This window comes from Trachymyrmex cornetzi, unplaced genomic scaffold (assembly GCF_001594075.2).
Source record: "Trachymyrmex cornetzi isolate Tcor2-1 unplaced genomic scaffold, Tcor1.1 scaffold97, whole genome shotgun sequence".
Lineage (NCBI taxonomy): Eukaryota > Metazoa > Arthropoda > Insecta > Hymenoptera > Formicidae > Trachymyrmex > Trachymyrmex cornetzi.
This window is the reverse complement of record NW_017300322.1, coordinates 580476-605817: the sequence shown is the minus strand read 5'-3', so window position 1 is coordinate 605817 and position 25342 is coordinate 580476. Positions and strand designations below refer to the sequence as shown.

At 30.6% G+C, this 25342-nt stretch overlaps 4 protein-coding genes across 14 annotated transcripts in view; 2 read left to right on the top strand and 2 right to left on the bottom strand.

Annotated features, from left to right (window-relative positions):
- Positions 1-2393: 2393 nt before the first annotated feature.
- Positions 2394-3840, top strand: Ppt2 (palmitoyl-protein thioesterase 2). Its single transcript, XM_018521167.1, has 4 exons — positions 2394-2570; positions 2943-3192; positions 3265-3383; positions 3453-3840. Exons 1-4 carry the CDS (start codon positions 2421-2423, stop codon positions 3804-3806), a joined length of 873 nt encoding a protein of 290 aa, XP_018376669.1. The 5' UTR covers positions 2394-2420; the 3' UTR covers positions 3807-3840.
- Positions 3841-4374: 534 nt separating this feature from the next.
- LOC108769931 (venom serine carboxypeptidase) lies at positions 4375-7056 on the bottom strand. Its single transcript, XM_018521153.1, has 2 exons — positions 6584-7056; positions 4375-5988 (listed from the first exon to the last, which is right to left on the bottom strand). Exons 1-2 carry the CDS (start codon positions 6878-6880, stop codon positions 4870-4872), a joined length of 1416 nt encoding a protein of 471 aa, XP_018376655.1. The 5' UTR covers positions 6881-7056; the 3' UTR covers positions 4375-4869.
- A 747-nt stretch (positions 7057-7803) lies between these two features.
- LOC108769940 (uncharacterized) lies at positions 7804-9458 on the top strand. 2 transcript variants are annotated; one of them, XM_018521165.1, is made up of 2 exons: positions 7804-8053; positions 8326-9458. In XM_018521165.1, exon 2 carries the CDS (start codon positions 8394-8396, stop codon positions 9396-9398), a length of 1005 nt encoding a protein of 334 aa, XP_018376667.1. In that variant the 5' UTR covers positions 7804-8053; positions 8326-8393; the 3' UTR covers positions 9399-9458. The 2 variants fall into 2 exon arrangements, with proteins under 2 accessions (XP_018376667.1, XP_018376668.1); XM_018521166.1 differs by lacking the exon at positions 7804-8053 and adding an exon at positions 8119-8173.
- A 2304-nt stretch (positions 9459-11762) lies between these two features.
- Piezo (piezo type mechanosensitive ion channel component) overlaps positions 11763-25342 on the bottom strand; it is a 29048-nt gene continuing 15468 nt past the window's right edge. For 5 of the 10 annotated variants that reach the window (XM_018521206.1, XM_018521208.1, XM_018521210.1 and 2 more), the window contains 24 exons: positions 24813-25329; positions 24640-24735; positions 24134-24576; positions 23494-23896; positions 21958-22020; positions 21419-21564; positions 20622-20798; positions 18921-19211; positions 18759-18829; positions 17928-18005; positions 16935-17015; positions 15993-16269; positions 15753-15916; positions 15537-15674; positions 15286-15441; positions 15057-15204; positions 14729-14943; positions 14499-14657; positions 14304-14430; positions 13685-14097; positions 13132-13433; positions 12814-13042; positions 12448-12675; positions 11763-12004 (listed from right to left, as the gene is read on the bottom strand). In XM_018521206.1, coding sequence (XP_018376708.1) covers positions 11890-12004; positions 12448-12675; positions 12814-13042; positions 13132-13433; positions 13685-14097; positions 14304-14430; positions 14499-14657; positions 14729-14943; positions 15057-15204; positions 15286-15441; positions 15537-15674; positions 15753-15916; positions 15993-16269; positions 16935-17015; positions 17928-18005; positions 18759-18829; positions 18921-19211; positions 20622-20798; positions 21419-21564; positions 21958-22020; positions 23494-23896; positions 24134-24576; positions 24640-24735; positions 24813-25329 — 5037 coding nt within the window. In that variant the 3' untranslated portion in view covers positions 11763-11889. The remainder of the gene's footprint in view (positions 12005-12447; positions 12676-12813; positions 13043-13131; positions 13434-13684; positions 14098-14303; positions 14431-14498; positions 14658-14728; positions 14944-15056; positions 15205-15285; positions 15442-15536; positions 15675-15752; positions 15917-15992; positions 16270-16934; positions 17016-17927; positions 18006-18758; positions 18830-18920; positions 19212-20621; positions 20799-21418; positions 21565-21957; positions 22021-23493; positions 23897-24133; positions 24577-24639; positions 24736-24812; positions 25330-25342) is intronic. The other 5 variants (XM_018521209.1, XM_018521215.1, XM_018521214.1 and 2 more) reach the window with 3 other exon arrangements.

Genomic DNA, 25342 nt, shown 5'->3' with positions numbered 1-25342 from the left:
GGCGCAAGGCGAGCGAGGTAGGTCTCCAGGCTTTTTTGCGTTTAATCAAGGATATTCGCGGTCGGCTGGCTCGCTATTTCAGTTCGCCGAGTGTTAACCGAAGCGCGCAACCACCACCGAGTATCATACCACAGAAAGTGGATGAAGGAATCTTCGTCCTTTGACCTGCCAGAGACGCTCTTGCCGTGCAATCGTCCGTAACGGTCCTCATTGTAAATTACAGCACATCCATATCATTGTTTTTGCTCACTCTGTCGTACCGTCACATTCTTCATTTTCTTGCGATGATTAACTAAACCAGTATAGACATATAGTCAGTTACGTGATAACAAAAGCGATAGATAGAATAAAATTATAAAACTTAAATTGTAAAACTTTTTTTACTGGAGGACAAGTTTTTAAAAACTTTTGTCAAAGTGCGACTACGTGTATCCTAAATTTTTGCAAATTTTTACCACTGGAGGATGGTTCAGTGTGAGCAGAAACGAATTTGATTTTGTATTTAAATTTGTCAATACAGTAATTATAATATTGTGCACTGTCATCGTGTTTTTCAATTATTGGCTGCGTTCAGCATAGAAAACAATTTTGCAACTGTTGTAAAGCTGCTTTTTCTGCTGAACGCAGCCGTTTTGTCTTGTATTGTTTCTTTATTTAAATTTTAATTTTCTCTGAACCTTCAAATTCTTAGTTTAAAATTATAAAAGACTATATTCTTACGAGATCTTAGAATTACATACACACACATTCTTATTACGAAAAGGTTATTTGATAATAAAGATAATTTATAAAACTAGAGATAGAATAACGTTTATGTCGTCTTATAACTATAATAGCATTTATTGAATGGGCTATGGATGATGAGTATTATGTCGATATAATGAATCGGAATCGGATTAATCCTGATCAACTAGATAAAGATCTCGTGCTGTGAGGCCAAGGAATCATTTGATTCGTAGAATCTAATAAAATCGATTAGAGACGCGACATCCCTTTCACTGTCATCATGATAGTCTAGACGTGATGCAGGAGATGACAGTTCTAATTTCATCCATAAGCATCAAGTATCTTCGGTGTCACTCCTATAAATTACTTCATTTCGATAACGCGTTAATCATCGAAAATACCCTCTGAATTTCGAGAGGATCATTCGATTTGGGTCTCTTACTAAAATTTTCTTATAAGAAAGTATACATTTTCACGATCGCGATGATTACGCAATAATCATCGATATTTAAAAATATATATGTATGTGCTATGGTCCAAAAAACAATTATATTTTATAAAGAAAAAATTGAAGATTATAAAACAGATAAGATTTGATTTTTAAATTTAATCGATACACGTTTATGCATATATAATATATCAAATTCACTTTAAAGTATATTTCAAGTATACCATATTAAAATAAAAGATCAGCGCTTTAACAAACGAGTTTTATTAAATGCCGCTCTAATATAATCGGAAATACAAGTAGCTATAATACCCGAATTCCAGGAGTATATCAATACACGGATAATGATACAAACGGCAAAAGGGTTGCTCCTTTAGGGGTTAAGCCGTGATAATCATGGATGACGCTGGTCGAAACAATGCGCCCGGCATCCGTCGTCCTGGCAAGGCGTGAGTTTCGTCTACGGATTGGGAGAAAAGCGGGGCGATGTCAGAGCACGGTGATGTATGACTGAAGCGAGCTCGGAAAATACCACGTGCCCCGCCACCTAGTATATAGCAGCCCGTAAGGATTAGGGTGGCGACCTACTATATTCTCCAACGCACAGTTTCGTAATGCAATTGGATTCCATCGGCCATCAGCACCCTCTCTTTCATTCACCCTTAGATCTATCGTCATCGACTTTAATTGCGGGATCATTGCTCTTATGAAATTTTTTCTATTGAGTACTCCTTGTAGGATATAACTAATTTGATATTCTCGATGCAATGTACGATATTTATGATTAATAGGCATTAACGTCAAATAGATATTAACACCATAAACATAAATAGTCAATAATAATTTAATGATTAAAAATTGGAACCTAATTTTAATTTAAAACAGAAAAATGTTCAATAATATAATTAATAATAAAATTATAATTACTAATAAAATAAAATAAACAATTAAAAAAATAAAATTTGTGCAAAAAAACATATTCATAGAATACTTGAAAGAAATGTTTCTTGAAATGTTTATGGATATTTAAAGGAAATATGTAGAGATTTCTGTCAAGCAATGTCTTCAGAAAGAAAATAAATAACCCACTCAGCAAACGAGAATGTAGTATCATTTATCGGTAATATTGACTACTTTCTTATCAGTTCCATTTGAGAACATTCAATTTCTCCACTTCACCGTAGCGCTGCAAAAGGATCAATCAAAGTTAGAGGTCAGCTTTGTGCAGCATTGGAAAATTGCAAAAATGACGAGCAAAAATTCTGTAATACAAATCTATTTATTTTTAATTAATTTAATATTTTATGAAGCAAAATCGTATCACGCTGTCGTCATTATTCATGGAGTTCTTACTGGAAGTGAAAGCATGGAACTCATGAGCAAAAGAATTGAGGAGGTAGGTGAAATAAAGCGGAGCAAAATGTTGTTGATTGTAAACATCGCAACACCATTGTTTCATTATTCAAATATGGTTAACTGATTTTGTTACATTTACATTTTTTTCGCATAAATTATTTTTATCGACAAATATATGCTCTATTGTAAAATTATTTGTAAATAAAGAAATTTTATTATAGCGTGTTTATTTTTATTTTTCAAATAATGTTTTATGCGCTTTTGTGCGTTATACTGTCAATAAATGATTTTATGTCAAATTATTTTTACGTTAAAGGCTAATAGTTTTTGTAAAAAAAAAATATGTAATTCATGATATATGAGTGTTTGTAAAAAGATTAAAATATTTTACATTTGATACATATCTTCACAGATGCATCCTGGAACTCCAGTCTACAATACTGTTAGATTCGCAGGCTGGAGTAGCTTAAAACCAATGTGGCAACAGGTAGAGGAAATAGGCATGGATGTGCTTTCTATAGGTGCTGCATTTCCTGAAGGGATTAATTTAATAGGTTATAGCCAAGGAGGTTTATTAGCTAGAGCCATATTGCAAAGATTTCCTACGCATAATGTTAGAAATTTTATTTCCCTAAGCTCACCGCAAGCGGGGCAATATGGAAGTACGTATATGATATCCAAATAGAAAATAAAACAAAGATAGTCAATATCTAATCATAAAATCCTGATTTCAGCACGTTTCCTACATTTGATTTTCCCAGATTTAGCTTGCGAGACTGCTTATGAACTCTTTTATTCACGACTTGGACAATACACCAGTGTTGGAAATTATTGGAATGATCCTCATCATCAAGTTACTAACTTTAACCTATTTTATGTATCAAGTATATTATTGTATATTTTAATATACATTTTTTTTCAGAAATTTTATTATGAGTACAGCAAATTTTTACCATATGTAAACAATGAAATGAACAGTTTCAACAATTCTGACTATAAAATAGGTTTAACCAAGCTGAAACGTATGATACTTATTGGAGGACCGGACGATGGCGTTATCACTCCATGGGAAAGCAGTCATTTTGGATATTATGACAATAACAGCACAGTGATAGACATGCGTGATAGAGATATTTATAAATTTGACACGATTGGTTTAAAAACGTTAGATAAACAAGACAAGTTAAAGATCATCACAGTGCCTGGAATTTCTCATACTGAATGGCATACAAATATTTCTATAGTAGATCAATTTTTGTTACCATACTTAGATTAAATAAAATAAAATTTAAGTAAAATAAGATTGAAAACTCGCCAAATGTATAGCAAATATATTGTATAACCATTTGTTATATTATATATTGCCATATCTAACAAATTGAAATTAGAACATTATTTATAGGTTTATGTAAGTTAATATAAATTTATGACATGTACCTGTATGAGTGCACACGTTTTTGTGTGCATGCATGCTAATTGTGTGCTATACATATACTTGTTGACATAAGTAGCACGCAGTAAGATTTTAATACATATACATAATTTTTTTATACATATACATAATTTTTTTGTACATATTATATATAAATATACAAAATATGAAGTCTGAATCTATGTATTTCAAAATATATATTGTAAATTAATAGGAAAATTTATTTAATGTAAATTATTTAGATTTACAAACACATGTATGAAGTAAATAGGAAAAATTTATGGACAGCTTTTATACACATTAATAACTTTATTAAATATTTTCCATTACAAAATTATTATTTTATTACTATTATTTTTTCTTTGACTATTTTTCAGAGTATTTTAAGAGTATCTTAAGTATTGCTGGCATCTCAAAAATTGCCTTGTATTATTAAATGTCTATATATACAGGTTCTAACATTCGCGAATCATAACAAGAATGTTCTTGAAAAAATATAAAAATATTTGCTATGTATTTGCCACTCCGAGCAGTAATTTATCAAACATTAAAGTTAAAAAGCCAATTATAGATTACAGTTAAACATCGTTCGGTTAAACAGTAATTTTGTGGAAGACGATAAAAGTTAAATATATAGTTCGAGATAAAGATTAAAAGTAATAAGTAGTCATTTAATTGTAATCTATAATTGAGTTTTAACGTCTTCATTAATGTTTGAAAAATTATTGCTCGGAACAACAAATGGCAAATATTTTTACAACTTTTTTTAAAACTTTTGTTATGGTATTTGATCTATGTATTTTATAACTCCCTGTAAATATATACATACATATCATATTAGAGATTCTTAGATAAAAAATTCAAAACTATTATTACGTACGTTTAATATAATAATCCACATAATTATTTAGAACTTTTTATTATGGGTAAAACGTGTGATGAGATCTAATGCCCATTTCGGTTGATCTGAAGGAACCATATGACCTGCATTTCGTATGAGAACTTCTGTTAAATTGTCAACGCTTTTTGTATAGCCCGCTACTTTGTTTCCAACCATCCATATTTTTCTTGACGTTTTCTTATACTTGTCTGCTCCGGACCATTGTAAATTTTTTAAGTAATTTTCCGTGAGTGGATATGCCACGATAATATCTAATTGTCCATTGTAAATAAGTACTCTATAATGCTGCAGAAGATCTGTCAATAAAGATACTATGGATTGCATGACATCTTCTTTCAAATGTTCCTCGACAGTTTTAGTTTCAACATGAAAAGTGCTATTGCCCACGTGTATAGCATGTCTAACGTCAGCTCTTTGAATCCATTCAGACATCCAATCGGAATCATTGCCATCTTTCGTAAACAAATAGTTGAAATAATAATCAAAACCAGTTAAATTGTGAAATAGGGATGGCGTGCCATTTAGATCGCCATTAAGGAGTGTATCAAATATTTCAAATGCTTCGAGATATTTCTTCTGTTTAATAAATTCGCGACCCTTGTTTTCATATACTTGAAATTGAGTTTTTCCATTTTCATCTATCAGCCCGAGTTGATACAAATAATCACTATATAGTAATTGATTCTCTGGATCACACAGTCCGTTACCAATGGAAAGGCCTTTTAAGTTAATTTTTGTTTCTGCTTTGATATTATAATTCTTAATGGTATAAGACACTGCTGGTACATATTTACCAGCATATGATTCACCAGTAACAAAGAAATCATTGTTTTGTAACTCTGGGAATAACAAAAAGAATTGTACCAAGGCAGTATGAATATCTTTTCCTACTTGTGTTTCATTCTTTACATATCCTCTTTCATCATCAGTGAAACTATATCCAGTACCAACTGGGTTATCAATATATATTAAATTGTGTGCTGTATTCCATGAATATTTTCGCATTGTCAGAGTTTTGTTAGCAGTAACTATAAATGGACCATTTTCCGTAAAAAGACCAAACATAGAAGTTGCTCCTGGGCCACCTTGCAGCCATACTATTATTGGTGCAGTCTTTGGATTGTGCTATGGCACACAAATAATGATTGTTTAATAATTTTAATCTTGATTATAAACCAACTTAAATTGTAATGGAGTCATGAACTACCTAATCATACAATCTATACAATTTTTAATGTCTGAAGAATTATGTGGGTCATAAGTACTCGTAAAAAATATGTTAACAAGATTAAATTCAAAAAAATATATATATACAACAAGAATTTCCATATTTGTTTTAAATTTTATTTGCATTTATCTTGTTAACATATTTTTTACAAGTATATATATATAACACTATATAATCAAAAAATTTTTTATGATAACTATCCTAGTAGACTATCAGCAATACACTAACAAATTGGTATCAATTGTGTTTGTATTAAGCGTGTTTTACCGATAGAACTTTATGTAATTTGACATAATCAACAGAGTGGCAGCAGAAACTGAGCGAATCTATTGAATGCAGAAATTGTATGAAACCTATAGCCCTTCTTGAAGTATAAATTTTGTCGTAGTTCAAATTTTACAGAAAATGTAGCACTTTACAAAATCTATTTTCGACAGATTTGGTTGTATAGGTATAATCTCTTTTACGAGGGGATTATTAATCGTTACTTACCATGGCTGGAAAAAACCAGAAGAACAGATTAGAATTGTACGTTTTATTAACTGTGAGATAACCCGAGTAACTGCTAACATCGCCCATCTCTTTGTGTTGGACGAGAGCCTTTGCTCGCGCCTCCTCAATTTTTCCATTTTCTATTAAAGGCGTCAGGAAAAGCGGCGAACCAACATCCTCCTCATCGGTGAGTTGAAACTGCTTCAATTTGGGATATACATTCAAAAATCCACTTATACTTTCGTGCGGTAATACGAGCAATAATGTGCTCAAAGTTAGCATAAAAATGCTGTACATATTATTAGTTCGATGTTACAATCGATACTGCCTGATATTGCTTTGCTATACTGGGTACTGAACTAACTGAACTCAATAAATGTGTCTAATTGTAGCTTGTTATGTTAATTATTGCTGTACCGATACAATTGCTTTGTTTTTATCAATGATATGACAAATATACAAAAATAGGTTATAACACGTGACCATAGGTCTGTTTTCTGTGGCTGAAACTTTTGGAACTTAAAGTGAGAAAGATATATGTTTGATATTTGTTTAAAGCGAGAAAGAATTCTAGAACAGTCTAGTGCAGGAACAGAAAACAGATCACATGTTATTATGGAGTGCGTTCCAAAACTTGACTCTGTCAACCTGAGTATCCATTTGGGAAGGCTCCGATTGCACATTGCATGTTGCACACATGCGTCGCTAATTGGCCAATTTAAAAATAAAATATTCTCATTGGTAAAGCAGTGAAAAATTTCTAGGCACCAGTTGATATTAGAGTCCTAGATTTATCAGAGAGGCGCAACCTGCTTAAGTCAGTATGACAAAGGTGCTAAGGAGAGTACTAAACATGGCCGACATGCTATTAAACTTAAACTATGTCAAACAAGATAAGACATGTAGGATAATGTGAGATAGAATGTATAGGACAAAATGAAATAGAAATATGTCACTAGTACTATAAATGGCTGCCAAGTCACGCAATTGGTTAGATTGTAACAGCGAATCAGAATGCATAACACCGGTTGCGCCTCTCTGATAAATCTAGGACTCTAGTTGATTAGGCAAACGGGATCCTCCCTTCTTTTTAGCTGAACTTTTACACTAGTTCAGTTTTTTTCTTTTTCTCTTCAGAAGAAAAGAAGAAATTTTATACACAAAGGGTGATGTTTTATACAGCAAAAGAGAAACAACGTCTTTAACCAATCATACAATGTTTTATTGGAAATAATACTATGCATATAGAAGATGATTGGTTAATTTGCTTGTTACTTATATGCAGACCACACGTCACCAGTGACCAGTGTGTAAAACTGTAGCGCGACATTTGCCGCTTGCTATACTATCAGCTGATCAATTTAACTACACCAAGGCAGTTGAGAGCAATATATTCCTTTCGCATTTGAGGTTTGAATCTGTTTGTGTCGTAGATGGTCGTAGAAGCCGCATTGGTGATCGCACGACAAGGTTAGTGTATCGTATTGCGTGTACTATATATATAATATATATATATATATAAAATTTCGGTTCTAGTTGAGTAGCTACTATTGTGCGTCGTAAATTTATAGATTCTCATTCATCAGAATCGTAATATTAATAATTTTCTTTTTTTATCATGATATAATAATAATGATAATACAAAATTTCTTGGTTATTAATTATTAAATTGTGCAAAATGTCAGATTCTCTATTAAATGTCAAAAAAGTTATTAATTTTATGTATCTTTTTCTTTTCACAGTTGCTGTGATATGTTTATTGTAGACATCAAGTCAGATATTTACGTACGTCTACATACGGATATTCAAAATGAATGATTCTTTCTTGGAAGAGTTAGAACTAATACCAAAAGAATCAAAAAAGACACCTCAGCAACCGGATCGCCATGTAACTACCAGGCATGCTACCTCATCTCCATTAACTCATTTCTTAGAACAAAATGAGAGAGATGACATTATGCGACAGAAGGAACATTTTACGATAACAATTCCAAGTACACCTGATATAAAAATCATAGATAGTAAAGAATCTTCTTCAAAAAATTTCAAGAAACAATCTGATCAAAATGTGAAAAAACATTCTGTGAATGTAAAAGCATCAGAGAAAACGGAGAAGATTGCAGACAACAAAGGAAAGTCTTCGGATATAAAAACAAAGATGAGCAATAGTAATCAGCAGAGTATTAGCGGAGAACAGAAAATAAAACTTCATGAGGCAAAATATTCTAAAGCACCTGAAAACAAAGATCGTAAACGACGTTCAGGATCGTATAAAGAAATCACTTATACTTTCTCTAAGGAGAATAAACGTTCTCTTGATTCTTTTATTAATAATTCTTCAGATACTTCTAGTAAGGAAAATAGTCGTCCCTCTGATTCTTCTAAGGAGGCTGGTCCTCACAATCCAATTAAAGAGAAAGAAAAGTCAACTGATAAATTGAGGAAATCAGGTGTAAAAACACAAGATCAAGATCCAGTTATTTTACTTACTGCTATCAAAGAAGTGATAAGCACATATACCAAGCAAGAAAGCACAAAAATTCTACGCGCTATGCAGGAGCTACATATAAACTCTCAAGCTACCTTGTTAAAAAACCTCTTGAACCAGACAGATGATCTGGTTAAAGAAATGCATCCCAGCAAAGAGTCAGCTAGAATGAAAGCATTGATTAATGAGAATGAGCAATTACATCAAGAGTTAATGGCTTTGCGAATGCAAAACGAAAGTTTACAGAATAAATTAGAAGAACTTGAATATTTGAGACAAGAAAATGCGACTTTGAAATTAAAGTATAACGAGCTAATTCAGACATAATATACAATTGCGTTAAATATTGGACCACGAAATATTTTGTTTTTTGCACAAAGTGCTAATCAGGACATTTATTTTAATTGCTTGACATTTTAAAAGATATATAGCAAAATTGAGAAAAATATTTTTTGCACAAAAACTGCCATAAGAGATTACACTTACTAAACTACTAATATTTGCATTTATTTTTATCTAATGCCATGATAATGTAGTGGTATATATATAAAGAACATTTAAGTATTAATACATATAGTGAAATAAGCATGTTGACTTATTAAAATATCGACGACATTGTATATCGTTAAAATAATTTATTTTTTTACAAAAATGTTAGATATTAGTGTTTAGATGTATGCGCACTATTTTAAAAGTTTATCCTATAATAAAGATTTTGTAACATTTAATAAATGGGTTTATATTTACTTACAAAATTGTTTATATATATATATATATATATATATATATGTTTCAAATTCCATAATTCCTTGTATCAAAATTAATAGGACACAATTTTATTCTTATACTATTGGAATATTTTACGCGGTAAATTAATTTGAAATAAATAAAATTATTTGACTCATCAAATATTAATAAAGTTTTTAGGATATTAAAAGGTATTTTTAGAAAAGAAAAAAAATATATATATTTGGAAATAATATCTTAATTCATATCAGTGAACTGCTATATTTTCATATACGCGTACATATTATTTATATACAATATAAACACTTTTTTGCGATGATACATTTCTCATGAAATATTTAAAGTGTGAATATCTTTGGCAAATTAGCCAAATTGCAAAGTTGTACGCACTCGCAACTAAAAATACGTATAAAAACGATTGAGAAATCATCATGTCAATTCATCAGTAGCTTACAAATAACTTAATTTAAAAATCTTAAATGCACATTCTAAAAACATACGTATATTTCACTAAGCACACAAACTTCGATAATGGCATTTTAAAATAATTGCACTGTTTATTGATAGATAAATTCATTACAAAAATTTTTTAATGCCAACATTTTGCAAGTATTTTGCGCGAAAGTTTTAATGCACAGTTTTAAAGCGTATTAATTAATTTGTTTGAATAAAAATTTCTAGCTCATAAATACAAATATACTGTAAAATCAGTCGGAAATAGACTTTGCAAAATATTTGCTACATTGGTAAAATGTGAACGTAAGTCTAACAAAATCTATTAATAAAATATAACAGATTTATTGCATAAATCAAATCTGTCATTTCAGTATCATTTAAATAATATATTAAATTTATGCTATAATTATATATACGTGATAAAACAATTGCACATACATATATAATTCTAAATAATTAAGAATAATTATTTTGTTAAAATTACTTTGTGATAAATACGTGATGATATTAAATTTCTGAGTTCTTCGAGATAAAAATTTCTTTTAAATTTGAAAATGTACATGATGTTATAGTATTTGCAAACTTCTTTTACCACATTTTGTTATTATTGATATTAATTACTCACTTATATTACACAATGATAATTACCTTTTTACATATATTCTTAACATGTTTATAATTTTGATAAAAATATTTGCATCGTGTAACCTTGGTCAAGGTATCTATTATGGAAATGCTCGGAATGGATTCCGATCGGAAAATTATTTCATTTTCCCCAGAAAATACAATAGAAATCTAGGGAATAATTGAATAATTCCGATCGGAATCTATTCCGAACATTTCCATAATAGGTACCCAGGCATATGATTTTTCAGCAAAATCTATTAATTGAGCTCTTTTCAATTTTTTTGACAAGTTTAGCAATTTTTTAAAATAACGATCATATCGATCAAATAAAAAATATGAATAAATATTCATGAAAGAGAAATATGCGAACACACTCACATACACACATATATAAATACGTATATAAACGTAAATTCATCATCGGGCAAAAATTCAAAATTGTTCTTGAAGCTTGAAATGTTCAATTTTTTCGTCCAATTCTTTGGACATTCCCGATAAAAAAAATTTGTCATAGAAACGTATAAAGTTATACAAATTATAAAGGTATATATAATTATATTACATTTTTTCCCGGGATGCTAAAGTTATTTTTCTAAATATATTTCAATTATATTCTTATTTCAATTACTTTCCCCTATAACATATGGATAAAGATGACACAAAAGGATGAAGACATTTTTTATATGAACAATTTTTTATGTATAATTTATATATATCTAATCTATTTATTTGTATTTGTGTAAATTTTTATACTGAAAAATTTTTTATCGAGTTTAATCCGAAGAATTGGATGTTTATTCATATTTTCTAATAATTTTAGAAGTGATTTTAAAAACAATTTCCATTATAAATATTGTCTTATTTATCCTGAAAGAAAAATTAGCTTGAAGGAATTTGTTCAAAATTTCCTGTATTACGTAGAAACCTGTATCTATTGCACAATACACATACAAATCATTAATTACTTAAGAACTGATATTTTCTATATTCAATCACGAGTTGATGGTTCTGCTTGTCTTCTTCTTTCTTCTGGTATTTCTTCTCCCTCTTCATATTGATCTTCGTTATCAGTTCGCTCTCCTTCTTCGGGCGGTCTCGTCCACCTAATAAACCGATTTTCGCAATTATATTTATTGAAAAATGAGTTTTTTCTTTATGTCTATTGTTTTGTCTTAACTCATATTTGTGAATTAATTCTTCTCTGTTACTTTATGTTTGTGCTATTGTCGTGTTTAAGTGTGTGTATACTTATATCCGTGTATATGTTTTAATCAAATAAGTATGAGAATATAGTCAAACAAATCTTATACGGGTATAAAACATAAAATTGAATGAAAATATAAAATTTTTATCTATCTTATTATTAATCATAGATTAATCGTTGCTCGTTAATTGCAACTGTTATACAGTTTGCTACTAGGTTTTCGTATCAAATCTTTATCATGAAGCCTTAGCCTAATTATGATTTTATATACATATAGATATAATTAAAATTGCAAAATTTTAATTATATCTATTATAATCTAAAAATGGTGCAAAATCTAACCTGATTAGTGTTTCCGGTGATCTGTAGAGGAAGATTAATTTGGCAAACAAGTCTTCTTCAAGACATAAATCACCGCTTTCGCGGACCAAGTAAATGTCTAAGCAAAGGCGAAGGATTCTGTCGACATAGGGTAAATCATCGAACATAATCTTGGGCGCCATATCACTGACGATTTTCCGCATCATTTGACTTATAACTATCACCGCTGTAGTATACAATCCTATGATCCTGTTTGTAATTATGTAATTTTTAATCAATGTATTGTAATAACGATTTCATAAAATTATTATAGTTTTACAAAAAATTCTTTATAAAACTTTGTCATAAGTATGTCTATGAAAACCAACTATTTCACTATTAATTTACCCAAATCCGCTGATGAAGCTTAAGCTCTCGGGGAATGCCTTGTCGTTGAATAGAAACATCATGATATAATTGCAATCATTTAGTGGTATCTGGCTAAAAAAATCGGAGCTTGTGCATGCTTCACGAACTATCCACCATTGTTTATGATCACAACATGTCATGTCCGTTGATAATCGAATACTCATGTTTCTGTAAAGGTACTTGTCATCTGTATCAGATTGATCTACTACTAGAAACATATTATAAATAATATTATTTTGTCTTTCTATAATTCTTATCTTTTTTACATGTTGCTTAATAACGTTCAATTATGCTTACGTAAACGTAGCGGTTTCATTAATTGTGTAACAACGCTGATGGTTCTAGCAGTGACTTTCAAAAATTTCGGAAAGGCACTTTGCAATATTACTGTAGCATTTGTTGCACCTGGATCCTTACTTAACATGTCCACTAACGTTTGTCTTACAGGATTGAATTCTCCGTTTACGTACGCTGGTAATGTTATGTTATGATCTGTTACAGTGATTCCACTAGCATCTTTGATATCTGTTTTCCTTGAAACTGCCCATTCCACGTGTACAGTTATTGTTGTAGTATTAGAGGCCAGTTCTGCTATCAATCTAAAAAAGATGATAATATAATAAATATTTATTTTTAATGTGTTTCTGTAACACGAAACTCTTATACCATCTGACATTTTTAATTCTTTTTCAGAAGAATGGTATCTGTATGATGCTTTTTTATTAATTTTTTATTAAACAATCAGGCTTTGTTAGTTATATTGATTTTTATTAGTTATATATACGAATATGTATGTATCAGTTATATATATTTTCAGATTTTAAGTGTAATAATCTTTTTCATAAATTACCTTTCTTTATCAGGTGGGGAAATACCCCAAAGTGTTCCTGAGGAATTGCCAAATCTTACTGCAGCCACATCAGAATGGACGTAATTTTCAAAGAAAGTAACAGCTGACTTCGCTGTCGAATATACTTGTAAATTTGTAAGAGTTTTGTAGTCTGTTTCCGTATATTCGATGATAGAACTGCCTTGTGCCGACATGGAATAGATGGGTTCGTATGGACCGATTCGTACTTTCATGGATACATCATAAGGTAAATTGGACGCGCCAACGGTACTACCAAGGGCAAAGAGAAGCAAAGGGAACCAGATTAAGCCAATTATGAGTAAAAGAACACTTCCGCCTACCAAGTACTTGCTCATCTGTTTTTTCTTTACTCCTCGTGGTTGAGGGTAGTCTGATTCGACTCCTCGCATACACTAAAATTTTATGAAATAATATACTTATTACAATTTTTATGTATTACCTGTTTGGCGCATGTTATGTAATTTAATATTTCTATGTTAAAATGAGTCAATTACATATCTTCTTATATAAAATTTATATGAAAATTTTAAATAAATATTTTTAAGAGAATTGAAAAAATTTATTCCAAAAAGCATTATATATTTCCTATAAAACTCACTTTGATTTGATAAATACTAGCAAAGACATCTTCCATCTTAAACCAATCCATTATAGTCATGGATGTGTCAGTCCAAATCCAATCCATCACTGCTCGAAGTTCAAAAAGGAATGGAACTAACATAAATCTGCAAAATAACTTATTTAAGTCAATATAATAAAAATAATAAAAACATTTAATAAATATTTTACTAACCCTTTAAATAGGGTATAATTCACAACGCTGTACTTCTTGCACAGGAAATTACCCAATATTCGAGTCGGATATCCTTGTCGCAATTGATAAGCTGCTAGTAACAGATAGAAGCATTTCACCATGTACCAGATTTGTGGTGGAAGTTTATCATTAAATTGTCTGTAATTATAAATATATATTATACATGATATATAAACATCAAAAATGAAAAATAATGTACGATATTTTACCTTTCTGTCACGCTCGGTAAAATGAAGAACATCCATAGATGAACACCAAGTACTAAGCAATACTGGAAAATTAATTTTCCCACAATAGATTTTTTTAGGAAAAGAGCTCTATCGATAACAATTAGAGCAAATTGTAATAATAACATTAATAGAAAAGGCATGGGAACTCGATTTTCCTGCAAATAAGCCGCTACACCGCCATCGCCCTGCTGAGTCTAAAATTATAGAATACATATAATATTAATGTGTAACTATCCTTTATGTATACAAATAATATTTATATGAATATTAATAATAATTTCATTTCCCTTTCTTCTTATATACTTACTCCAAATGCAGAAAATCCAAAAATAAGCAGAAGAAAATTAAAGAAATCACAGAGGAACATGTAAGCGTAAACATTCGTTTTTTCTTTGCCAGCTGGATCAATAATTCTTTTGAAGAAATTTTTTATTGGTTTAACGTGTTTAGTAACTCTGCAAAATTCAAAAATATAATTGAACGAAGCAAATTAATAAAACTTGCATAAAGCATGCTTAAATAAAACAATTACTTACGCTGTATTCATCGTTTCAGAAAACACTTTACTGTGAGGATCTTCTCCTTGCACAACTACAAGCTTCTTGTTCTCATCTGTTACGGATGGAACATTATCATCTGATACATGGTCGTTTGAAGATTGTTTTTGAGATTCTTTTACTTCTTCGTGAGAACTACAACATATTAAAAAATAAGTGTCATACATTTATTAACACCAAATTTTAGATATACAAATTTTTAAACATTTTTTCGAAAGATTCTAACGTACTCGCTTTCTTTTTGTATGTCAAGTTCTTCTTGTTCTTTGTCTGAAAATGATGGTTTTGCTTGCACTGCAGGTAACTGAGAAGGAACTATTTTTCGTGGAGATGCAGCTGTCCATTGACCCAAGGATTTTAGCATAAGTCTATAGACCAATCATAAGCATTATTTTTTATAAAATATTTTTATATACATTATTATTATTGTTTCTTTTTATTTGTACCTATGGAAGAATAGCATAAGGAGCAATAATAAATCCCATAGAGCGTAATTGGAATCTTTTAAAACGCCAATAATTCTCGGCTCGTACAGTGGATGGCTTATTGGAGCCTTTTGATTCCAAGGAATCAATTCCAGTTGGAAAATACATTTTATTATGACAATGGCCTAAAAATTGGAATACTTACATCGAGGTTCTGTATATGTATATATTTAGGAATAAATTATGAGATATATTTTTTACCTCGACATATGCGATCATCGTTATCCAGAATGTTTTTGAGGGTCGTGGGATTGTTAAAGAACCCCATAAAAATATCATAAGTGGCAATGGTGTCGAAAGTACTGACGCGTTCTTAATCTGATGTATAAACACCATAAAATAACAAAGTAGACTAGAATGCGCCAAAATTCCAAACCAGATAGACGCTGCTAATTGTACGATGGGAGGTTGATCTACTTCTGAGAGTTCTCCAATTTCTTCTTCTTGTTCGACTGCCAAGGCTTGCGAGAAAAGTGTGCTGTTTACATAAAATCTTCAAGTTAATTATATTTTGTAGTTGAAATAAATTATTCAACACATAAATTTACATAGAAGAAAGATGATCAAGCTGTTAAATGTACATACATAACAAATAAAAATTATTTGAAGTATAAAAATTCACATATAAAATAAAAATAGATATAAATATACAAAATTATTACTTAAATAGAAAAATTTAGAGAAGTAATTTCTGTATACACACATAGGAATGATTTTAGATATCAAAACTGAATAGTAATATAGAACAAAGATGCATCTTTCTTTTCAGATAAATTGATATCAAAAGCACATTTAAAGCCCAGTTCAGGAACTGTGAAACCTGAAAATGGAACTAAAGACATTCGATAATATTAATGTATTTGCCCCAGTGAACATTATTCGTTTTCGTCATTCACTGTATACAGTAATCAAAGAAACGTGCAAGTTGTACATCGCGTAAGTCAATTTTTTTTTACTCTTTTCGTGTCAGGAAGCGATCCTTTTTGCCACAAAACGAAGTAGAGGCGGCAGTCAATTATTAAATGTAAAAGGATCTTATCTGACGTGCCGCATGCGAGGAGAGGCGTGCGAATAGTGCATTTATAAAATAGTAAAATGTCAAGCACATTGAAATGCTTGGATTTCACGACACACTTTTGATACCTGGAGGAGGACATGTCCAATCCTCGCTCCAAACTCGGCGCCAGAATTCGGATGTGCGGCACTGCCAGCGAGCTCCTCTTCCTGACACAAACAACACCACACTCTTTCTACGTTTATAAATATGTTACGAGAGTAAATAATTTTAATCATTATTTCAAAACATTATTATTAATTTTACTATTTACGAAGAAAAAAGGTAATGAGAGATAAATTTGGAAGAAAAATTATATTAAAACAAATTATAAAAAATCATTGAAAAAGATATATTATATTAGAATATTTCATCAAGCGATCTAGCTATAATTGAAAAATTTATTGTTTCTTCGTTACAATAGATATGTCACGTAGAACTTATGGAAATTGATCTGATCCCTCAATCATGAAACGATTTTTATGCCACGCAAATAGCATATACTGTTATTTCGAAGGACCTTTATTTCAGTTACCTAATTTTTTTTTACCAACAGGGCTCAAATCTTCTCATCATAGATTAATACTTGCTAATCGAGTTCATATAAGATCATATCAAATATAAATAAAAATTTTTAAGTGTTCTAATCCTGGATTGTGATTTATTAAACAAATTTGAAAAATTTATTTTTATTATAAACAAAAGGTTCATAATTTAAGAAATAGCAAAAGATAAAACTGAATTTTATTTTAACAAGTTATAATATATAGCTTAAATATTTCTTTTTTCTAATTAGACTTAAAATAAAAATAAACTTGTATATATTCTCTGTATTATTTAATTAATATTATAAATAATAAAAATATTTGAAAAGCAAAAACAATTATTTTATCTTAATAAAAAGTTAAAGTACATAATTTACATAAATTACAATATAAATAATAATTATAGAGATGAAATTCGATATTAGTTTGGTGTAATCAATGTACAAGAATCACTTTTGCTAAGTGCACAATAAATTAAACACATGATACATTTATAAATATCTATCAAAGCAATTCACACAAAATAAAAGCCTTTACCTATCATCTTGCGGTTGCGGTTGGCTCGGACCTTCTCCAGGATCATACTGCTCCTCCATATTGCCATTTGTAGCTGATCTGTTACAGCGAGCACATTTACTACTAGCATCTACGTATTTTCAAGTTTGGAAATTTTAGTTTCAAATTTGGAAACAGCTAAAACCATTTTTTATACTTACACATATTCTTTAAAAGTTATATTTCAGATTTTTTTAAAATTTATTATCGGAATATATCAAAAAAGAATAAGTTATAATTACGTTTACGAAGCCAACTAATTTTGAAGTATGCTTTGCAACATTGAATAACAAAAATCTAATTCTTTACTACATTTTCAAATAATATTACATAGCTATAAAAATAAATATTGAATTATCTAATAGTTAGATGATTTATAGATACGTTACACATATGCGGTAAAGCAATTATAAAAAATAAAAAAAAGTTAAATTAAAGTAAAAAAATTATGATGCACAATGTATTTACATAAAAGATCGGCATCTTGTAAAAGATGTTTGAACAAAACGTATACACAAAAATAGCAGCAATACAAAATATAAATAATTTAAGCAACTATAATATTATATATTTACAAGTTAATGTTGAAGAGCCAGAATAGCAAAAAAAATTAAATAATACTTCTAATATATAATTTTATAATTAAATACTTAACAAAATAAATTTTCCTAAAAAAGAGAAAATGATAAGGTAACTCCAAAATTTTTTTAATAGTAATAAATATACAGTTTCTCAGTTTTATTAAACAAACATAATACGTTTTATTTTAGTGTTATGACTATATAAAAGTTTTTATAGAGAGCAAATCCTTACCGTTCCTGTATCAGAGGCTGCCACATTTGATTAATTCCTAATCGCATTCCCATTCTAAAATCTGGTTTCGCCTAAATATAATCGTCAAGTATTAAAAAAGTATTACAGTATGCTTTTTTTGTAAATTAACTTCAATTTTTTAAAATAATAATTTGTATATACCTTTAAGATCTTTTTTTCCTTCGCTAAAACCTTGCGAATATATCTGTAGTCGTAGGAGAATCGATTTAGATATTTTGTCATTGAAGTTAGAGTGCTGTTGATCATCACCAAGAGAAACTTGAAGTACGTAAAGAATGAGACTTTCTTCTGTTCTTCTTCTTTCTTGTCGCTCTCCTTATCTTCTATTTTCTCTTCTTCTATATCTGATGGTTCTGGTGTTTTGGCCAAATCTGTAGCTTCTTTTTCTTCCGTTTCCATCTCTACTGAAGTGAGACTCGTTCGATCGGGACCCTAAATAATTTCAAATAAATTTTATATATTGAGAAATATTACTTGATGCTTAAACTGTGACCGTGTGCTTGAAAATAATTAATTCTGCTGAGAAAAATGCATAAGTGTATTTAAAGTGTATCACACAGTGCATCGAATAATTGTCGTATCTCTATAAAAATTTTAAACGAAATAAAGCAATTTTTAAATACTGTTAAGTTCAAATATTTTATCTAATAATACTCGTCGAGTTGCAAAAATCTTAACTTTGAATTAAATAATTATTCATAATAGGATTTTATCATAATTAAGATTTATATTTTTGAATTTTAATTACTTAATATTTATTTTATACTTACTCTTACTGTACAATAAGCGTACAATAAGCATTACAAGTGATTACAAAGACTACATGTAGAAAATATGAAATAAGTCTTCATATAAAATACACATGTGTGTATAAATGACGAAATACCTTGCCATCATTCTGTGATTATAACACATATAAATTAATAAAAAATAAGTACAATGTTAAACGATGTGAAGACGATAAAGACAATAGTAAGACTTTGTATCCAATACTGCTTCTACGAAGCTGAGAGTTTATGAGAGAAGAAGATATATCATCGAGCACTAAAAGCGTTATACAAATATAAAAGAATAATCCACTTGCCATATAGAATTCGTTGCTGTGACTGCTTTGTATTACTTGTTATTGTGTTAACTTATATTTAATGAAAAAAACAATAAATAAATATAAATATAGCGGAAAGTTTTTTTTTTGTTAAAATACAAATTAAACTGAATTAAGAATATCTTATAAACTGCCTTAAACAGATCTGGAATAAGATATTAATATTAAAAAGAAAATAATAGAAATGTTATTGTTAATAAAAATAAATCACAGCAAGTTAATATAATTTGTAAAAAGTAAAATTAATTGCATAATAAAATCGAGATGCACATAAAGTAGAACAGATTGCTTTATCGAACGACAAAGCAATAATACAACGATACAAGAAGAATATACTAGCACAAAAGTAGTACAAAACGATCCATAGAAAGCTAATAGCCAATAGTCGAATCTCATTTAGGAGACAATCTACTGTTGAATTTTTCCAGAGATTTAACAAAAATAAAAAGAAGTATTTCAGCGTTTATCGAAATAAATGCAAAATTAATATAAATTTTTTTAAAGTGACTAAAAAATATATTAATATGACTTTACTGCTATGTGTTTTTGTATAAAATGTGGATTTAGGTCTCCTATAAAAAAGAATCAACCGCATAGTGCACCAACGGTGAGATCTGTCTTCGACAATTCGGCCTTAAAGACAGTATTATATACAAGAGAGTAAAAAGTAACAGTTATAGGCAGACAAATGCCTGTAGCGGTCATGCAGCCTTTTATTGGGAATCGGGATGTCTCACATCGGTGGCCATAGCAGTGTCGGTCTCGGAGCGAGCGCTCAAATAGGACATGGATGATTTCTTCCGTGTCAAAGGTACACTTCTACGTCGGAGTCTCAGGGCGTCCTTTTCTGTTCCTCCGTACATGGCGACATGCGTCGCGATCTCAATGTCTGTCTTAATCAGCGTGTTCATCAACTGTAAGGAGACTTACGCGTCAGTTCCATCGATCGATTTCGTGCCATCGTTGTTAGCCCGGACGTATTGCAGGATCCCTCCTCGAGGAGGAGAGAGAAAAAGAAAAAAGGGAGCTACCAATGCATAGATTCAGAGCAAAAGAAAGATAAGGGGAATTGATAACACATACGAAAAAATTTTGGTTGCAATTATCACAGAGAGAGAGAGAGATGCACCATTCGGTTTTACAGTGGTCCATTCGAAATACTTTTTTAGGAAAATTTCAAAATATCTTTTTTTTAATAAATTTACTATAGTATCAATATATAACTATAGTATCAATATATAATTGTGGTATATATATATAATATACACACAATTTTTCTTGCAAATACAATAAATATTTTACGTAAATATGTATATAATGTTAAAATTAAATTTTATGATATGTATTTGAAATGTTTCCAAGCAATTCGATGGACCATAACATCTTAATTGAGAGATTAGTGAATCTTAACAAAAATCCTTGTTTGTGAATCGGTATTTTGCAACATCAGTCACTCAAGTTCATACCGGAAGTTCATCCTTGAAGAAAACAAAATGGTTTTCACGTGATACATGTTTCTTATAATTTTATTTACCTCTGAAACAGTCATTCTCCTTCCTTTTCGTTCTTGTTCACGGCGGCGTTCTTTTTCCTTCTTCTCAATATCGCTATCAGGAACAAGATCGGTAACGTCGTCGTCATCCAGATCGTCAAACATGTAGTAATCGCCCGATCTAATTGCTAGTTGTAAAAAGAATTATTGTAGAAGGAACAGTTATTAATAAGTCATTATTTTCATTACGTAAGCAAAAGCCATGCATATATAAGTGACCATGATATAATTAGAAAAAAGTGCAAGGACGTTTGAGCATAATTTGTGAATATTATATTCTAATTTTGATATAATTATAGTATCTCTATTAAATAAAAATAAATAAATATACATAAAAATAATGCCAATAGATCAACTATACATATATAATTTTAAAACACATCAACTACTTTAAACTGTACATTAGATTGTCCTTTAGATTAAACTGTACATTTTATATACAAATGAAATTATAAAATTAATCTGGGACTGTGACATCAGTTGTTAGGATAATGCTCAGCTGTAAAAAAGTGTACAATTACCCTCTCTGTTGGTCTGCGGCGGACAAATTTTGTACAATGGCCGTGTTCTTGGATAGAGTTCATCTAACAGAAAGACATAAGAAATAAAATAAGGATATGAGAAATAAAAATCTATATATAGCTATATTGATACAACACATAATATATTATAATATGCCACATATATGTTACATCGGAATTAGATCCTTCGATTCCGTTGTTGATTGGATTGCTGAAAAGTTACAACCCATCAGAAAATATAAAAGCAATTCCCTGTCGTTTGTAAAATTTCTGGATTTCTGAATTTTTATTCATTAAATGCGTATAAGATTTTATAAGATTAAAGAAAGAATTGTAAAATGAGATAACAGATATGGTGATGAATGAAGATAAAAGAAGTATTTGAAAAATAATGCAATGTGATTACGAAAAGACGAAAAAGAAATAACATAAAGTAAATTAAGGAAATAGAGAAATATGAAGTATCATTTAATTCGATTTTCATAGAAATATGCGTAGATAAGCAAACCTGCAAATATAAGCATTTATATACAATGATAATTTTGAGCTAATTCTTAGCTCAATATATTTTATTGTATGATATATTTCATTATCAAAAAACAGATTTAGAAGTCGCTTCTAATAAGACGAGACGAACATTATAGACACTGCTTCAGGTGTTTCACGGAAGATCTAGATGTGCAGACATTAAAAAGCATATATACAGGTCACTGTAGCACATTGGCGATGCAGATATTGCCGATAAGTGATTTACACGTATGATGTGAGTGCGGGGAACGGGAGGCCGTCGAGATGATCGACTGGCGCGGATCACTGTTTATCCACGTCGGCCCAACTGGTAAGCTGGATTGACGCCGATGTCTCATAGAAGATGTTAGTGATCGATCGGCTAAACCTCGACCGTAAGGTGGGGGCGAGAATACCGGGAATGTCTCGTCTGGTGACGGTCCTCGAGGATTTAGCTCGCTACTGGGTGGCGAACCAAACGAAATACGTGTTGGCTCGAGGTAGCCCTCGAGACTGACCGTCATGATGGCAGAATTTGGCGTAGGTGCTTGCAATAAGGACGCTGCCCGTGGAGTCAAAGGAGGTGGTTCGTCGTCATCTTCATCCAAAGGTGTTTGATATCCTTGTGGGGGCGTATGACCCGAGGACACGCAAGAGCTCACGCTAGAAGATCTTGCCAGTGGTGCTTGTCTCTCTTTTTTGACGCATTAAAGATATACTGGGTGTTATACTACATGTAGTAAATGAGTAGTGGAACAATGAAAACGGAGACATCAAGAAAGCAAATTATCAAGAATAATTTGTAAAAATATTTAGTAATTACAAAAATAGAAATCAGAAATTAAAAAGAAAAATATTTATTCGGTGCCTATAAATAAAAATACTTTATGATCTATTGTTAAATAAAACTTTACGATTACCTATTAAATGACAAAATTCAAATTTTCTTCAGGATTGCTTCAGTAAAACGACATATTCCTTTAAATGTTATATAAAATTATACAGCGTGCATTAAAAAAAATAGCTTACCGACTTTGTGAGCCTGAGGTTCTTTATAAGACGGTCCCTGTATTTTCTGCTGATTAGCTTTAATCTTGTCCATCTTGAACTTCAATTTTTCTAAAACAGCCTTTTCCACATTTTCTTGAATTTCTATACGTTTCTGATGCAGTTCTTCAAGCAGTTCTGCGCCGCGAGATGCTAAAATGCTCATGGCTTTTGTCTCATCTACTATATGGAAGAAGTAGTAGCTCTTGAACAATCGTTTTTGTATCAAAAGAAAGGCAAAACATAATCCGTCCCAAACCATGCCGATATCTTCACTAGTGACAGTACACTTGGCCGAATTCACTACTAGATCGCTGGGACTCTTGAATTTTTTCAAGCATGCGATACCCAGTAATTGCACTAGCCAACAGGCTGATATTTCGAGCTAGTGTTAAAATAATAATAATTTTTACATTTTTTATCCTTTTATAATTGTAACGTATTGCATGTTTATTTATTTCGAAATTTTTGAATTATATTTTCATACAATTATTCCAAATAAAATTCAATAATGGATAACATTTATATTTTATTTAAAAAAATAGTAATTACATCAAAATAAAATTTTAATAAATAATAGTTGTAATAACTTTAGAAATAATAAATTGAAAAAAGAGCTTACGTCTTTAATGAGGACACAGCCCACACCTTGAAGAAGAGCTTTTGAGAAAATTACAATGACACTATATCCGATCAGTATGTTCCACCATTTTAAAATAGTTCTCATTGGTCTTAAGTAAAAATTGCTTCCTTGCCAAAGGAATATAAATGCTCCTAAGAGATAGCCGAGCGAAAAGAGATTTGTCCTTTTCGTTCCAGCCAAAAACATAATCGATAAGGTCACCCACATGAGACTCATCATGCTACCACGTTTAATTATATCCAGCCATGAATGAATGTGCGACACGTAATCTTTTACAGGATTTACAAAATTTGGTTTTTCCATGTCTTGGAAAACGGAATAATTGTGTCCAGCCACAAAATCCTTGCCAGGCTGTAAATATTGTTGCTCAATGTGGAAGACTAGACTTTGTCGCACGATCATCATTAGTAAAATAAAGTCACCTGCGTACAAAATAAAATGTTATGCAAAATCTTTTTGTTAATTTTAAATAATGTTAAACTTACAAATAAGTTTTCTGGAATTCGGAGGTAAATCTGGATCAGGAAGATACATCCATTCCTGCAATCTTCTCATTATTTCAGAATTCCTCCAAGGATAATCTGGAACGAATCCAAAAAGAATCGTTTATCATTTGTTTTATATAATCAAAGAATTTGTTTGTCTAATGTATCATTACCTATACAAAGCCAGGTAGGTGGAGCCACAACAATGGCGTATTGGATAGGTAGAAGAATTATGGCAAAAGTTCTAAAACAGGGCCAAATTCGTGCGACAGTTTTCCTTTTCAATGAAAAAAATAGTAACAACCATATGCTGTACAAAACGGAGTAAAAGTCTAGTCTCGTGCCAATCAGCGTAACAATCCCAATGAGGCACATTTCGAGACCAAATTTGTAAAAACCGTAGTTGAAGAGAAACTTTAAACACTCTGGTAATCCTTTGTCAGCGTCCATCCTTGTAATGGTTGGGAACATTACTTGAGGAGTATCCAATGATTCTCCTTTATTATGTCGATAAAACCATTGTCGAATTCTAATAATTTTCCTGAAAGTCGTCACAGCAACAATGCCAATGTAACCTTTCAACAGGTCTGGAAGCATACCCGGACCTGCTTTTTTCATTCCAAACCATTCGGCTATATTGTAAACGGTATTGTTACTTGCATATTGCTGATCATCCTCACCGATGGATCTCTGAAATTAATTG